Source organism: Vidua chalybeata, chromosome Z, assembly GCF_026979565.1.
Source record: "Vidua chalybeata isolate OUT-0048 chromosome Z, bVidCha1 merged haplotype, whole genome shotgun sequence".
NCBI lineage: Eukaryota > Metazoa > Chordata > Aves > Passeriformes > Viduidae > Vidua > Vidua chalybeata.
Window position 1 is genome coordinate 39,934,227 of NC_071570.1, and position 17,700 is coordinate 39,951,926.

Genomic DNA, 17,700 nt, shown 5'->3' on the forward strand with positions numbered 1-17,700 from the left:
TACTAGTACTGTAGGATGTCTTTCAACCTTCAGTTCAGGACCTCATGGTTTGCTCTCTATACCTCTATATCCACCACTGGATTGGCCTATGAACAAGGGACTGGATTTCAGCAGGAAGTGAATTTTGATGGGCAAGGCCCGTTGCTGGCTCATGTCCACCTTGTCCCCAGCTCCTTCTCTGCTTTCCAGTCAACTGGACTCCAGCCTGTGCTGGTGCAGAGAATTCAGGACTTTATTACTGCCTTTGTGAGGTTCCTACCACACCATTTCTTCAGCCCATTAAGGACCTTTGAATGGTGGCACAACCCCTTGGTGTGGGAGTCACCCACCTGATGTCAACATGCTGATCAGACTTCACAAACACAGATGCAAGTAATTTTCCACAAGATTCCAGTTTTATCCAGTGAGGTTCAGCTGAGTGAAAGTGGAAAGGTTCATTGAACAATGATTTTAGAAGTCAGTGTTGAACAGGTAATTTGGCCATTGTACAACTGACCATACTCATCCAGCTGTTCTGAAGGAAAAACAGAAGTCCTTGGAGAAACAGTATTTCATTGTCCCAAAAATGGATGAGTAAAGGAGAGAGCTAGTATCCGAGTAAGACACCTTTATTTTGTTATTTCCCACACTGAATAGTAATCAGTCCTTTCCAATCAGGAAATCAATGTTTGCAAAAGATTCTTAACTGAAGAAACTGCTTCTGTCTGCAGCTGATCTTTTGGCCTAATTTTCTCAGCCATCCTATGAGTCTATATTTAAGATTTTGGGAAGGACTCTGAGTCTATGCACAGACATAGGCAGAGAAACCTGTTGATGTGTATTATCAGCTACACTTTAGCACAGGAATGAGTTAACTGGCTACTAATAGCACTGACTGCTACTGGGATTGTACCCAGAAGAGATTCTTTTAACTGCTCTCATCATGATAAAAAGATATTTTCAGTAACTCTCTTTAAATGGAAAAATAGGAATTCTCTTTTGAGAAATAACCCTCACTAAAAACAGAAGTTCCAAGCTCTCAATCTAATGTCCTTGAGCTGCACCACACCCATATCTGCTCCTGCTCCAGCTCAGGGATAGAAATTAGATCAGTTTCTGTGCACACACTCAATTGAATAACCAATTTTAGAGCAGAATCGTGAATGGGAATGAAGGGGACTGGACTTTTTTTACTGCTAAAGTGAGTGCCAGAATAACTCACTGAGAAAGTGAAACAGCATTTCCACCGAAGAGGCGTTTCAAAGGAGAAACCTGGAAATGCATTTGGAAGTTATTATTACATTAAGACCTTGTTAGTTATTTAGGGGCTGAGATACTTAAACGTCCCTAAAGAATGAAAGTCTTCGCCTAATGAGAATATCCGGTCTTTAAAAGTTCTCTCAGTTTGTCACTAGATGTCAGCCTGCACCTTCACGTCCCTACCCTTCTATAACCAAGTGCACCTCTCCAGCAGCACCCCACCAAGAATCTGTAACATAAGGGGAACAAGCATGAAAATCTTGTCAAGAATTCGATAAGTATTGTTTTGTATCTTTCAAGTATGTTTATTTTAGTACATGAAAAGATGATTGTTATAAACGAAGACATAAACATTTGTAGGAGTGTTTTTGAAGGGTGTTGTAGTCATACCGGTATACTCAGTAGGATTTGTTGTTGTTGAGCTGGAATGATCTCTGCTGAGCCCACGCACCCTGTGCACACAGAGCAACTGCACCTTCTGCCAAGACTAGGCTGGTGACCCTGCCCATGCAACACACAGCACAGATTTCAGGCTGTTAGCTGGGACTCACAGCACAGGTGAAGCAAAATTTCTCTCTGCTTGTTGTTAGAGCAGTGCCCTTTGGCTGTGCTGGACATGCACTGACCTGCACAGCCTGGGCTGCTGGTCTGGCCTAAATCAACATTTGGCCAAGTGTGGATGCATTGTGTCTCTTTGAAACAGAAGATCCATGACTTACACTTGGTGGATCAGTGGCTTGTGAGAGAGTTGCCCGCTAATTTCATTGTCCAGTCCCTACACACTCTCAAGGTATTTTCATGTTTGGGTCACTTGCCAAATGGGAGGTTTTTATGTCTCTAGTGATCAGACATTTGGGGTTTCCTCTGACAATGGTACATTGGCACTCTGGGCTAACTATGCATTGTTCCAAACACCACCTCTTTTACTGTGTTGTTTTCCTGGCACAAAATTATGTCTGCATTGATATCCACAGAAGCACATGGGTTTTGCCATGCTGAGGACCACAGAGGCTGTCTTTCAGGCAGCTTACTATATACTGAAATTCATAATTACACTTTAGACACTTGGAAAGCTGTTTATTTAATGCACAAAAACAGTTAAACATTAGATAGGGGAAAAAATTCCAGCAAGTTAAGCAAGAGATTACGCTGTTCAAAAGCAAACACTAAGAAAAGCATCTGGCTGTGAGAGTCCTCCCATGTCCTTAATTTAGATACTTCCTCCTAGCCTACAGAAATATGATTATCTCTCTCTCTCTGAACTCTGGCTCATGGTATCCTTTTCTCATACAACTGTACAACATTCTTCACGTGCAACACAGACATTAGGGCTTTCTCCCAGATCAGAAATGCAGATTTTTGCAAATCCTTTAGCACAATAAGCTGCTTTACCAGCAGGTCTAGAAAGACCTCAGGTTCCTGGATAGCATACTGCATCTTTAATTGAAACAGGACCTGGGAGCAAGTTAACCACTGTCCTTGGGAAGGGGAGACCTAGAACCCAGATGGGTATGCAATTTCTATTCTGTATTTGATGAAGAAAAATATCTCCACAATCCTCTTTGGAGATTACATCCTAACCACTGTGCTGCCAAGCAGAGTTTGAGGGTTTTCGTTGCCCTTATGATCCAGCAACAGTGAGCAACTCAGGCAACAGGGAACTGTTTCAAGCCAGAGAATATGAGCACATTCACAAAGTAGCCCAGGGATTCAGCCATTCCCCTGCGACGTGGAAAAGGGGAACTGAATCTCTCAGGCTGTGAGGGATAGCTGTGACCACTGATTTAGCATTTCACAAGGGAGGGGGAAGGAGCATAATCTGCACATACATTGAAGCTGGAACAGAAGCAGCACATCTAGGCACAGATTCAAAGGGATTGGGGGGTGGGGGTATGAGTTGAGTCCACAGCCGCTTCTGACTTACTGTGGCCTGGCTCAGGGTCTTCTGTGTTAGGATGCAGAGATGCCTCCCTCACAGGATACACACTGTGGCCAGTCCCAACAGAGATATCCCCATTAAGCACAGAAATAAGTGCTACAGAATTAAGCAGATTTAGGCATGCTCAGGAAGAGGTTTCTAGGCACAAAAATTTTACTAGAAAAAACTTAGGTACCTACAGACTTCACTGGTCAACCAAGTCAGGATTCAGGAGGTTAGAGAGGCAGATGTACAGTACTCAGATGCTCAAGTTCTTCTGTGGATATGTCTGATTTCTTTGGAGTCTTTGCATCTGTGTAAGTATGCCCATCAGCCACCAGCTCACCTCTGCTGTTCTTCTTCAGACAACTTGTAAATCAGTATCTTCCCCATTAGCAAATGCCCAAGGCTGGAGAAGTCTTTTTTGCCTTGGAAAAAAAGATAACTTCTCCTTGCAAGTAGCAGAACCAGCTGCTTTCAGACCAAACATGAATTTTACAACAGGAGTTACCAACACGTACAGTACACCTAACAGAGTCTGAAAAGTGTAATTGCCACTATGGCGTAGCAGTTTTCTCTGGACAGAAATAGCAAGTTTTCTCCATCAGTACTTAGAGGTGACAAACAACCCTCTGCCTTTTTAGATTCAGGCAGATGTTGGAGTTAGACAGCAAGGAAAGGGGTTCGAAATAGAAAACCATTTTGAAACTTGTATTTAAATAATCATCTTATATTGCAGTACTAGGGATTAATGAACTTGTGTTCTGAAATCAAAACCAGAAATGTTGCACTTTTCTATAATTTAAAACAAATACTTTGATATTTTGATTTCGATTTTTTTCCTCATAATAAAATAAATATTTTAAGAAGTAGATAAATAACCTTATCATAAAAACTTACACAGCTTAAAAATACACTTTTTTTTATCCCCCTAAAAGTTCAATTCAGATAAGTCTCAAATTATTCCAGGCATTTCTGTGGAACAGAGGCTGGTAAAGGCCAATCCCTGACATTCTCTAGGCTACATAAGCACTGCAGGCCCTAGGGCTGCTCAGACTAGAGGAACTGAACTGAACTTCACTGAAACACTGGCAAGAGTCAGCGCAAACCCTCAGCAGAACTAAAGCTTTTGTGCTTAGTTTTAAGTGAACCCAGAAGTATCCCGGAGCAAGTGATTTGAAAGTGGCTAGGACTGTTTCTTTTTCCCCCTTTTGTTTTTTTAATTTTAATTTTTTAATTTTATTTACAGTTGTGCTGACTTCCTGGAGTGAAATATGAACAGTCTGAAGTGCAGCAAAAATTAAGCCTGCAATCTCAGTGCCCTGGGAAAGATGCTGTCTTGCTTCACATGATCTGGGGCTGTGAGGTTTCTTTTCCCCTCAGTGGCCTGGAGAAAGGCTGGGGAACAGTATTAGGGGGCTCACATCCTCTCTCCAAACACAGGCAAAGGAACACCCCATGAAGCTGCAAATTCCGTCCTTGAGTTTCTCCTTGGCTGTCTGGGTTGCTTTATACCCTGGCAGCAGCTGCCTGCTAGAAAAGCAGATCCTGCACTGATCTGGAGAGGAGCACAGCGTCCCTTGTCCCTGCTCTTTCCTAAGTCTCTAAAAGAGAGGAAAGGTGCCAAGCCTGAACAAGCAGGAGCTTTGTACCCACTTGTCCTGGCTGTTCCCCTCAGGGCAGGTTTGAAGTAAAAGAGAGGCTGTCTGATCCCTGTGCCTTCAGTAGAGCCCAGGAAGCAGTGACCAGTCAGGCATGCTCCATTTACAGGGTCCTGCAACAGGAGAAAGCAGCTCAGCTCCCTCTCCCTGCCACAGACAAACACACAAGGTGGGAGGGCTACTTGCAACTGCAGCCTGAGGGGAAGTGATTGAGGCCTTCCAGCCTCAGTCCACCCCAACCAGATCCTCACCTCCCTGTGCTGCTTTGCACATCCTGCATCCTCCCTGGCTGGAGTCCCATCACCCTCATTAGTCCTTGTTCCCCAGCACAGGTACAGGCACTAAAAGGCATCTCATAGAGGCATCCCATCACTACCTCCTCCTAGTCCTGTTCTGCAGCTCAGGGTGCATCTTCCAGACAACAGCGTCCATCAAGTGTCTCTGAGGGCAGACAAAACCGCAAAAGACCATCTCTCTCACAGAAGTCCTTTACTCATCCCTCCTCCCCTTGTCCTGACCAGGTATTCAATAACCCCAGGCCACATCTGGCACTGTGCCACCCCCCAGAGCCCCCTGCCATCTCAGCAGTGCTGCTCCATGGAGCTGGCAGGCAGCAGGTCATAGCGGCTGCTGTACATCACCACCCCGGGGGGGTAATAGGCCACCTCTGCCTGGACGGCTGCAGCACGGGGAGCAGCAGGGACAGGGTGCACAGGCATCACGGCATGCAGGGCCTGCTCCTCCTTCTCAGGCTTGGTGGTGTCAGTGAAAGGGCGCATGGTGGTGAGGGAAGGTGAGGTGATCCTCCAGAGGAGGGTCTTCAGTGCCTTGCGGAACTCCCTGCGCATGAGGCAGTAGAGGATGGGATTGAGGCAGCTGTTGGAGTGTGCCAGGCACACGCTGATGGGGAAGAGGTACACTTGGGAGAGAAAGTACTCGTTACTGAAGTGCACCATGTTGAGTTTGATGAGTATCCCCCAGGTTGTAAGTGCTTGGTTAGGCAGCCAGCACAAGAAGAAAGACAGCACCACGATGGACACTGACCTAGTCACTTTGGAGCGGCGCTTGATGCTGGGGCCACTGCAGGTGCGGCCTACGTGCTTGTCACTGATGAAGCGCACCAGAAGCAAGTAGCAGAGACTAATGACAACCAGTGGCACCACGAAGCCCAGCAGCACCTTCTGGATGTGGTACAGACCCAGCCAGAATTGGGCATTGTTGCCTCGGCCCTCTGGGAACTTGACAAGACAGAGAACATCATCAAAGACAGTGGCAGTGGTGGAAAAAATGGCATGGGGCAGGGAAGCCAGGACAGCTGACAGCCAGATGAGTGCACAAAGCCACTTGGCAGAGCAGCAGCCACCCAGTGGGTCTCCTCGACGCTGATTCTTCAAGGCTGAAGCCACAGAGCGGTATCGAGCCACACTCATGGCAGTAAGAAAGAACACACTGGCATACATATTCATTGCTGTCACATAAGAGACGATCTTACACATTGCCTTGCCAAAGAGCCAGTTGAAGTCCAGCGCGTTCTCCACTGCCCAGAATGGCAAGGTCAGCACAAACTGGAAGTCAGTCACTGCCAGGCTGGTGACAAAGAGGTTGATGGAGGATTTCCTCCAGCCTTGCTTGCTTTTCATCAGGTAGAGCACCAGCAGGTTGCCCACCAGTCCCAGGGCACACACCACGGAGTACACCAGGGAGATGACAATCCGCACCACGTCAGAACTGTCCCCCTGCATCCCATCGGCTCGCTCCAGGTTGATGGTCTTCAAGAACTGTAAGAAGGACACGTTGCTCCCGTTGTCCATCTGAGCGCTCTCCAGGAAACCCAGCGCCGCGCCCCAGGACTCCCTGTCCGCTCCTTCCTTTATGCCAGCGGCTGGCGAGCAGACACCGCGCTCGCAGGGCTCGCCCATCCCATGCTAGGGTGGAAGACGGGTCTGCGGGAGCTTTTTCCCCAGAGGCTGACCAGCGTCGAAGGGCAGGCGGACTGCTGGGGCGGCAGCAGGGTCTGGGCACGGCACGGTGCCGGCCGTGCGGTGACAAGGCTGGCGCCGCTCGGCTCCGCGCCGCGCTTTTATCCGCGCCGGCGGGGCGGGGCATGCGCGGTGGGCGCGGAGCTCTCCCGGGTGCTGAGCGCGGCCGCCGCGCCCCCACGGATCGCCCCCGTCCCGTCCCGTCCCGTCCCGTCCCGTCCCGTCCCGTCCCGTCCCGTCCCGTCCCGCACACCTGGTCGGGAACCGCGTGTGTGAATCAACCGGGCGTTCCCTCGGGCTCAGTGCGGCAAGTGCCCGGCCAGAGGCGATGCCCTCTCCCCCCTGCCCGTGTCATGCTCCCTTCCCCTATATCTTTCCCCATCTCCTGAAGTGATCCCCACTCCCCCGATGTGATCTCCTCTCCCCGATGTGATCGCCCCAATCTCGATACGATTCCCCTCCCCGATGTGCTCCCCGCCGATCAGCTCTAACAGAACCTTTCTCCTCCTGCGTGGGGACAAGTTTTGGGGATGTAGCACCTTCGCCGAGCCGCAGGGTGACCCGGAAACCACCCGCACTTTGGCGCTTGAGAAACCTCGGCACCGAGCCGGACCGCGCCTCGCCCTCCCCTGAATGACCGCACTCCGGACAGGGACCCACGAACGCCCCTCCTGCTTTTGGGACTTCGGGGACGGTGTCTACCTTATTTTAAAGCGAACGGCACGGACAACGAAGCTATAAAGGCCGGCTATCGGTGCAGGCGACAGCAGCAGCTCCCCCGGAGGCAGAGGGATCTCGCCCGCAGGGGGCCCCCCTGTCTTGCGCCGGGCCCGAAAATCGCTTCCCCACCAAGTCTGCCGCAGAAACAGACAGCAACCGATGGGAATAGGAACTCAGGCTTCCTTCCTTCTGTTCCGCTTCTAAATAAATCAAGATAACTGCACATTTTGAAAACCAAGATTCTGAATATACCTAAGTAAAGCACTGTGAATCAACCATCTGGGGGAGATCTACGGAACATTTAACAAGTATATTATTTTTCCACTAATTTATCTCACTGAACTTCCTGCAAACATATAGTTGTGCGTGCTATTTGTTATCAGCAGTCCTCTCATCACTTTGATTTGTATCTGCAGGGATCCTGCAAAAGTATCAGCCAGATGATGGCATGGGAGTGTTAAAGGGGAGAAAGAGTAATTAGAAATTTTATGCATCATTCATGTTGATTATAATGAGGGTGCAATATACTGGAATTAGAAATATAAGGCTCTGGGAAGGTTTAGTCTGCAGATTACTTGCTATAATAAATAGTTTGGTACCAGAATGACCAAAAAAAAAAAAAAAAGAGAGAGAGAGAGAGAGAAAGAGAAAGAATTGGATCTTCAGAATGCTGACCACATCAGGCCTCAAAAAATGGACCCCCTGATATTTTTTCCTGTCATGCTTTAACCCCAACTAGCAGTCAAACCCCTTGCAGCCACTCATTCACTCCTCCACCAGCAGATTTGGGCAGAGAAGTGGAAGGGTAAAAGCTGGAAAATTCGAGGGTTGAGATAAAGACAGTTTAATAGGGAAAGCAGAAGCCACAAATGCAAGCAAAACAAAACAAGCCCATGGGCAGGCAGGAGAGCAGTGCCCATCACATCTAAATGTCACTTGGGAAGACAAATGTTGTCACGGGAAACATGCCCCCTTCCCTCTTCTTCCCTCCACTTTATACCCTGAAGGTGATGTCAGACGGTCTGGAATATGCCTTTGGTCAGTTGGGGTCACCTTTCCCGGCTGTGCCTCCTCCCACTGTCCCAAGCACCCCCAGCTTCCTCGCCGGCTTGGCAGTCTGAGAAGCAGAAAAGGCTTTGGCTTTGTGTAAGCTCTGCTCAGCAGTAACTAAAACATCTCTGTGTTATCATCACTGTGTTCAGCACAAAGCCAAAACATAGCTTCACACCAGCCACTTCAAGGAAAATTAACTTCACCCCAACCAAATCCAGCACATCTTCACAATTTTTCTAAATGATGGTTTTCATACCTCTTAATCACTGACTAAGGTTGCATCTGGGTGGCATTTTCAACACACAGCATTAAGTTGCATCTCTCAGCCTGCTGAATGGCAGCAGTTTTCCAAATTCTTTCAACCAGAGGAAATAATCCTTCCAGTGAAATTCAACAACCCCATTAGTCCCATCAGTGTTGCACAGTCGACTGTAAGACAGTATATGCAGAAGAGAAAGACACTGATCCCTTAAAACCATGAGAAGAACCATCATATAAACAAGCAATGTGAAAATGCTGAGTTTCAGCCAGACCTGCAGAGGTTCCATAAACAGTGCAGAGGGTGAGATGCCTCCCAGCCCACAGCAGCAATGACTGCCTTAGCACTAGAGTCAGGACTTACTCAAAACCAAGTTTAGTAAAACATATCAGCAATTTCCCCTCTCCACTTACCCCTGCTACTATTAGCCCCCAAGGAAAAAACAACCTGTAATAGAGCCATGCAGAGACTTAATAAATTATTAGTGAGGTTGATAATGCAGAAGTGGACATTTTCTAGATTGAATTCTAACCTATTCTCATCATATTGCTACCTTCACAACCATGTATCAGTGACATATCTTAAATATGTCACTGAAAAAATTGCAGCAAACATGTCTTGCATAGAATAATTTCTTCTACCATTTTTTCTGTTTGGCACATCTTGCTGATATATTGCTGAGACTGAATGGTCATAATGGTTCAGAAAGGGAAAGAGGAGGAAAATAATGTCCAAATTCAGATTGCTTTTGCTGTTAGTCACCCAGAGAAAGCAACAGAGTGTGAAGTTAGGTACCTCCTGGGAACACTGGTAGTGGATTTTGAACTCAGGTCTGCAAGTGTGAAATGATTGTCCAAAGTTTTTGCTCATGTTTAGACCCCCAGAAAAATTCCTTTTTAGTCTTGGGTTTTTCTTTTGTCATTCTTCATTTCAGAGACATTTTGGAGGCAGGTAAGGGAACTTGCAACATCTAGATGAATAATAAAAAAAATATTTGCTGAATAATTTATTTAACACATTGCCAGAACACTGCCATAGCTGAAAAAATGTTTAAAAAAGCCATCAGCTACTTTCAAAAAGTATTGCAAAACTCACTAGATACAATCACAAGGATTATTGTCCTGGAAGATACTGTTGTCTTCTTGCTCCCTATTCATTCCACCCATGCTGCCAAAGCTGTGTTGCTAACATGTAACTTTCCAGAGCCTTCTTTTTATCCAAGTGTCAGTGTAATTGGTATTACTTACTCCAGATTTCTGAAAACACTAATAAACTTGACAGGCGGAGGCTTCCATGATGCACTCTGGTGATAACAGTGGAAAAAATGGCTGATTTGTGTATTTTGTTAATCTCAAATAAATCAGGCAGAGGCTTTTTTGCATATATATAGTACTATGCTAAAATAATCCACAGGGCTGAGATTGCTAGTTTGCCGGCAGGCAGCATCAATCAGTACAGTAGAATTAAAAAGGTTTTCACTCGTTCAGACCACCAACAGAAACTGCCCATTGGTTTCAACTATATTGTGTCAGTGTCCTGCAGGTGTTTCTCAAAGAGCATTGAAAAAATGTTGTAGTTAAATATGCCAAATAAACATTTGCTGAAATGGTGATTTTCCTATGATTTACCCCAAAGAATTTCTCTAATTTTTCACTGCATTTACAAACCTCATACACAAACAAAAGATTTATTATAATTACAACAGTGACTGAACCATCTGTATGCTCCTCTGAAATATTTTGGCAAGGGAGATGGTATTCTGTTTTCAATATGAAAGGCATTTTTGTAGCTTAAAGCAGATTTTTAAAATATTGAATGTATCACTAAATACAGAAACATGGGACTATTTCTTAGGATATTTTTGTAGCAGTAAGAGATTTTAAATTTCTTTTTCATATTTGACACACTGAAGCAAAAAAAATAGTAATAGTAAAGCTCTAGAACATATTTTATTAGAAAGATTTTACTAGTGTGTGTGGCTTAAATGGGCTTTACATTATTTAAATGTTGCATTCTTGCAATTGAATTCTGTTTTATGAATAATTCTTTTTATGGCATCCTCTCTCAAACAAAATTCTGGATCAGGAGAAGGAAACTAGAAAACAGGAAAGGGACATTTCATGTTTATTTAGTTTTTCAGTTCTAATTTCTGGAAGCGATATGGTCTCCTCTGAGTTTTTTATGAGCTCAGGGCAACAATTTCATCCTTCTGACCAAATTCAGGCAGTAACAGTTCTGTTACTGTTTTTTTTTTTTTTCAGTTTCAGTTCTAGTTTCAACTGGATTTCAGTTTCAGTTCCAGTTTCAACTGGATTTTACAACTCTACCTTCTCCATCCTGAGAATGAACTTGGTGTGACTTGGTGTGTGTCCACCATGGGAAGATTTTGATAGCAATTCTTCTCTTAAAAGTGCAGTAGGAAATGAATACAGGCTTTCATTACAAAATCTCAGATAACACAATGATCATACTGCGATTCATGGACCACAGGCATATCCTCCAGAAAGTACTATTTGGACACAGAAATAGATTTTAATAAAAACAGAGCAGAACAAAATGAAACCCTTAAAAATATTCCAAAACCAAACAAATAACCTCCCAAAAACTTTGGTTACGTTCATCATCCTTTCATAATTTACTTTCTAGGCAGACTACTGAGAATATATTTTTTGGGTACTAACTTAAAAAGATAATTTAAAGTGACTTGTTGCTCCAGAAACATGCTTTTATTTGGTTAATATGGATAGTATAACAAATGAGCTTCTAAATTCATATGGTGCAAGTTTGAAATTATAATTTTGTGAATTAGCTCACTAGTCATAAAAAGACCAATCCATGTTTGAAGACTGACTAGAAATCTGAGTGTGAGCATACAAAAATTTCATGTTAAAGAATCACTTAGAGTTTGCTTGCCTCTTATTAAAATCTGTCCGCAGACATACCAGAAGTGGAATGTCACCAAATACTTTTTTTTTTTTTTTTGCAAGAGTAACTTATGAAGTTCCAAAAATCTGTAAAGATTATAATGCAATGGAAGTTGAGAGATTCAACAGTGGCTCTGGCTCAATTACCAATAGTTAGCTGTTTTAAGAGGCTGCATCTCTAATGAGAAACAGGGAATAAGACTGAAGATTAAAAAAGTGTACTCACAAACTTCTTTATAAATCTGACAGAGAAATAATACATCAACAGTGGCAATTACCCAGCAAACTCCACAGGACCCTTGGTATTCAGAGTCATTCTCTTTCAGTTCATCTCCCTGCCAATAGTCACAGTATCACAGAATCACAGAATAGTCTAAGCCCACCACATCATGTATGATCCATGCTCTTACCGTTTCTAGTCCAAGCAAACTGTTAAGCTGCCTGGATAGTTAACAGTCAGGTCTGGACAGCGTTTCGCCTTGGATGTGACAGACAAGGATGTGTTATACTCCAGAGGTATCTCCTCTCTCTGTCGACTGCAGGAGCAGAGCAAGTGTGTATTACATAATTTTGTATCTTTAAATTTTGAGCAGAAGACTGTCATTCCTAGTAAAGCAAAATTTCCTTCCATGTCTCTCTTCACATGGACTTCATTTTGTAGCAACTCTTCTATGCCAGATCATATAATTTATGTTTTAATTCCTCACTGCTCAGAACTTCTGCTTTTCTGTCTCTCAGTAAACATTTCTACATACATATAAATTGCAATACATAAATTTCTTTTATGGCTATCCTGGAAGTCTACTTAAATTTAAAAGAGTCCAGTATTGTTTCTGGTTTGTCAGTCTAGGATTGATTGTATCTCTTGACTGTGATCTTTCAATAAATGTACAGGCTTTTCTGTGTGGAGCTGCACCTACTGAACTGCAATAACTTTGTTGCCACAAGAACACAGCTGATGTGGTGCTGTATTCTTTTTCTTTTTGTAACGAGGTTAAGTTAGCAAAAACAACTCACTTTCTTTCAAAAAAACCTCCAAAACCTCAGGTTATGCCTCTTTGGAACAGGAAACCACTGGGAAGACACAGTGCCATAAATTCTGTTCACTTAAAATGGACTCAGTATGTACTCATATCAGAAGAGTGCTTTCTACTTGTGCCATTGCTTCACATCTTGACTGTTTTTAGCTGGGATAGACATAGTTTTCTCCTTAGCAGCTGGTATAGTGCTGTGTTTTGGACACTGTGTCAGCTACAGCCACAGCATCCCTGAAGCAGGAACCCTACTGTCCCCCCCAGGGTATTTTCTGGCACCACACCCAGTGAATCATTTTTTCTGTGTATGTGCATGCTGGCACAAAGCCCAGGGAGTTATAGATGTCTCAGACCAGATTTCCACAGCTCTCTTACTCCACTCTGTACGACTTTTCAATCTACTAATTTTTATCATATTTAAAATAAAATCAAATCAAAACAAAACTCATTCCCACAAACTCTCCTGAGTTCCTAAAGCTTTTAGTTCTCCATCACTTTCAGGGTTGGAGAGAATTACAGGCAACAGGAATTAAGTTTTCCTGCTGAGGAAGAAACCAAGATGGAATCCTGCAGGAAATACTAGTTGCTTCCCATCAGATTCCCCTACCAGTGAACACCTAGCTAAAGAGGTGACTGAAAATGGAAGCAGTTAAATGTCTCTCACAAGAAGGGCTGTTTTTCTGATGGCCTTCAAGAAGTACGTTAAACAAGTACTTTGTAAACATATACCAATCCCTTGAACTGTCATACCTTCTTTTCACTACTCCTAGCCTGTTCTCCTCATTTTACAGTATTTTTCCTTTTTATTTCATTTGGCAGAGATACTTCCTTATTTGCCAAATGAATTATTTTAAAATATTAATTTCAAATTGTGTGGCTTTTTCTATACAAAAATTGTCAAGCATTTTTTTTTAAGTTAAATATTATATATATAATATCAATTTCAGGTCACACTTAGCTTTAAATTAATTTCAGGGAAGTACTGATAAAGAGCTAAGCAGGCTATAATTTCCAGTCTCACAAACTAACCTCATGCCTATTGTGTAGGATAAAAATCCTAATGGCAAGAACACCAGAAAACTTGTCACTGTAACAGATGAGATTATATTATTTGTGTGAAGAATATATGGACAGACATATTGAAATAAATACTTTGCAATTAACAAATCTTCTCTTGCCAAGTACTATTGGATATCAAATATTCCATGTTGGATATCAAATATTCCTCTTGCATGGTCTGTGTCCTTCCACTATCTACAAGAGAGCACATGATGATTTCTAAATTAATTATCACTTTTATAAATATGTCCGTTTCCAGAGTTACCTTTCTGAGTCCTGGGGGAAGCCACATTTTTCACTGATTTAGAAAACCTTGGAGCTTTAACTATTTTTTTTGCATTTTTGTGCTCTGGAGTCTGGAGTTCACAGTTCTTATAGCTAAGGCAGTTGAACTGTGGTAGCCATTCATCTTGAGAAAACTGAGCAGAGAAACAAGCTTGATTAAGCACAGATTGCTATGAAAGTATACAAGAAGTCCATGGTGGAGTCAGCTTTAGGCAGGAGGCTATCAAAGCAGATGAGGAACCCAGCCCAGGTCTCAAGCACGGGAAAGCACCGAAATGTGCACCCACCTGCTGATCCTTGGCCTGGCAGTAACCAACTTGGCAGACAGCACATGGCATGCACTTTAAAATGTATATTTAGGAACTTTCTGTTCATAGGGAGGACATTCAGAAGTAACCCCAGTGTGCCAGCACACTGCTAAAACACGAACAGTCTCGGCACCCTGAGGAGTCTTAACCTGCATCAGAGGAGGCTTAGGCTGGACATTAGGAAGATTTTTTTTCACAAGGAAGGATGATTAGACTTCGGCATGAACTGCCCAGGGAGGTGAAGAAGTTGGCATCCCTGGAGGTGTTTAAGAAAGCACTGGATGTGGCTCTTAGTACCATGGTCTAGTTGACATTTTGATATTCAGACCACAGTCTGGATGCAATGATTGCAGAGGCCTTTTCCAACCTGACTGACTCTGTGATTCTGTCAGGCAGCCGGGAAACTGGGCTCTGGCTGCCGGGCCCTGAGGCGCCATGGGCTACGGAATGCTTCAGCCGGGGAAGCCCCCGCATCCCCTCCCGCCGCATTAGAAAGTGGCGGAAACGGGTCAAACTCCCGCGTGCCTCGAACACTTTCTCCCGCGGCTGGGGAACCTCTGCCAGGGCGTGTGCGGGGCTGCGAGGCACCTTGCCCCGGCCCCTCGGAGGACACCACCGGCGTGACCAGGGAGGGGATGCTGCCTTGTGCGGGCGGCCCTCCCCGAGGGCTGCCGGGGCGAACGCCCCACTTCGGCCTCGGTGGAGGGCGGAGAGGGGCGGCAGAGGGGCCTCGCCTCTCCTCCCTCTCCGCCGGCCCGGCCCGGTTCGTCCCGCCGCGTTAAGCCGGGCGGCTCCGAGGCGGGGGCTCCTGGGAGCTGCTCCCTCCCCACAGCCCTCCTTCCTCCGCCGGCAGAAACCAGACACCGGGACGGCCCCGCGCAGCCCTTGTGCGGAGCGGCGCCTGTGTCCGGCGGCGCCGGGAGCGGCCCGGCCATGCCGCGGCCCCGCTAGGCGCCCTGCTCGCAGCTCCCCGGCCGCACCATGCCATGTGTCCCGCAGAGCCGGGCGGCACGCGTGCTCTCCCTCTGGCTCCTCGTCCTCCACGCCCAAGCGCCCTGCCTGGGCAGGGCCCTGCCGGCCGGCAGCTCCCCGTTCCCCGACGGCGGGCAAGGTCAGTAGCAGCAGCAGCAGCAGCGGCGGCGGCGGCGGCGGCGGCGGCGGCGGCGGCGGGCGGGCGGGACGGGACGGGACGCGGCGGGGAGCGGGTGCCGCCGAGGCTGTGCTGCCAGCCGGGGCAGTTCGGCTCCGGGGCGCTGCTCGGGCGGGAGGGGCGGCTGGCCGGGCCGTGTCGGCCCCCGGAGCTGCCCAGACGCTGCCGGAACGCGCGGCTCCGCGTACAGCGCTGTGGCTGCGCCTTCCTGCCGCTCCTGGGCAGTCATCGAGTCATCGGCTGCGTAGAGATGAAGGCTAAACCCTACCTGTTGCAGATCTTCCCCGTTTAGAGGCAGCTCTCTAAATGCCGGAATCGTTTTGTGCTGCTAAACCGAAGAAGTTTACTGTCCTGATGGTTTATTTATTTCTAAACAAGCGATCGCTTCTGTACCAAAGCAGCAGGCGCTGCAGAAGGATCGGTCTTATCAGGGTTCAACACCCGCTGAGTTTCTCACATTCATGAGGATGGTAAATTGCAAGTCAGACTTTGTCCGCGGGAGGGGTTTCTTTGAGGCTGCCCTCACAGTTATTTTCTCCCTCTTTTGGAGTGGGGAGTGCAACTCAAGAATTTTATTTTTTATTTTAGTTTTTGCCTGATTAAGAAAAAGTCGTGGCTCCCAAGGGAGAAAAATTATGAGTAGTTGGAAGACACTGCCTGGCGGTAGAAGACCCAAAAGTATATGAGGAAATTTTACTTCCTGATGCAATCAACAGCTGTGGTGCTTTCAGGAGAGCTTGAACACAAAAGAGAAAATCTTCTGTACCGCTCAGAGAGTGTGGAAAAGAAAGGTGTTTAAATAAGGTGCTTAAAAAGTGTTTCAATAAGGTGCCTGAAAAGTGAATTTTCAAGTATCCTGAAGTTGGTTCCTGTTGGATTCATTGAAAGTGGATGCTAGCAGTAATTACCTCCCTGTGACTCTACATGGGACAGAACAGGGTGGTTGTGTTAGCATGTAGTGGCTGTTTAATTATTAGGCATGTGGAAATTAACGTAGAAGTAATTTAACTTTCTAGGCATGGAAAACAGTCTTTTCTAAGAATTTGCAAATAGCATTGAGTAAAGGGGCAGTTAAAAAGTGGCTAATTTTTTGCACAGGAAGGTTTCTTGCAGTGTGAAGTGTGAACTGAAATTTGTATGTGGTAGAGCTGAAGTGTTCTGCTCTCTCTAGATCCATAAGTGTGGTAGGTGGGACAGCTGGGGATGCCCTTGCTGAGTCCTGAAGGCATGGTCTCTGCCGTGGGGCTTTGGAGCTTGCTGTGTTTCCTAGGTATGATGCTTCCTCACAATATGAGCCACACTATTTCCTATCCCAGAGAATGGTTTGAAAAGAAGCCAGAGGGTCTGAGGGGCACATGTACACAAACTACAAAGATGGAGATGAAACAATGGCAAATGATGATGTGTCACATTTTAAAGGAATTTTGTCAGGGAACATGTTTTTTATTTAAAGTAAATTGTGGTTTTCCTGTCATGTGTGATAGATCATGTATGTTTTTCTCTTTATCCTAGTTTATTCACTTTGTGTACAGCCATTCTTAATAAGGCAGCTCTCTGCCATGTGTGGCAAATCTGAATCCACAGAGGAGCAGAATACACAGGAGTGGTTTTGAATATTATCAGATGTTTTCAATGATGCGGAATTACAAATATCTGCAGGGAAGATTTCTCTGACAACTTAATACTTGGGTTCCTCAAATGAGTGTGAAGGGCCTGAACTTTGTCCTCTGTGCCCAGAGGGCCTGAGCAGACACTGTGTTTGCAAATTTGTGACTCAAATTTGTGCTGCTCATTGCTGTGTTTCAAACTCATTTGCAGCACCAATGCAAGCCAGCATGCCCAGGCATTCCAGAATGTTTTCCGTTCTGGAAAGACACAACATTCTCTGGAGTGACACAGCCACCTTTCCTGGCCTGTAAATCCTGAGCAATGTCCACACGACAGGCAGGACTCCCCTTGAGTGTAGAGTATGCTGGGTGTCCAAGGGGGATGCTGTGACATGCCAGACCACAGCTTGTCACTGGCATTTGTTCTCTCCATTTATGTTTTCTGCTGCAAAGTTTTATGGAAACTTGTGGTGTTTTAATAGGAATTTATGTTACTGTATGAAA

General features: G+C 45.5%; 2 protein-coding genes across 2 annotated transcripts in view; one reads left to right on the forward strand and one right to left on the reverse strand.

Annotated features, from left to right (window-relative positions):
- Window positions 1-5,399: 5,399 nt before the first annotated feature.
- Window positions 5,400-6,737, reverse strand: RXFP3 (relaxin family peptide receptor 3). The gene has a single exon (XM_053932570.1). The coding sequence runs from the start codon at window positions 6,735-6,737 to the stop codon at window positions 5,400-5,402; it is 1,338 nt and encodes a 445-aa protein (XP_053788545.1).
- Window positions 6,738-15,420: 8,683 nt separating this feature from the next.
- The window catches only part of ADAMTS12 (ADAM metallopeptidase with thrombospondin type 1 motif 12), a 143,509-nt gene continuing 141,229 nt past the window's right edge, over window positions 15,421-17,700 (forward strand). The window contains exon 1 of the mRNA XM_053968776.1: window positions 15,421-15,550. Coding sequence (XP_053824751.1) covers window positions 15,421-15,550 — 130 coding nt within the window. The remainder of the gene's footprint in view (window positions 15,551-17,700) is intronic.

What these genes read in the sequence shown, in the direction of transcription:
- RXFP3 (XM_053932570.1), bottom strand. Translation starts at nt 6,737, where the DNA reads ATGGGCGAGCCCTGCGAGCGCGGTGTCTGCTCGCCAGCCGCTGGCATA.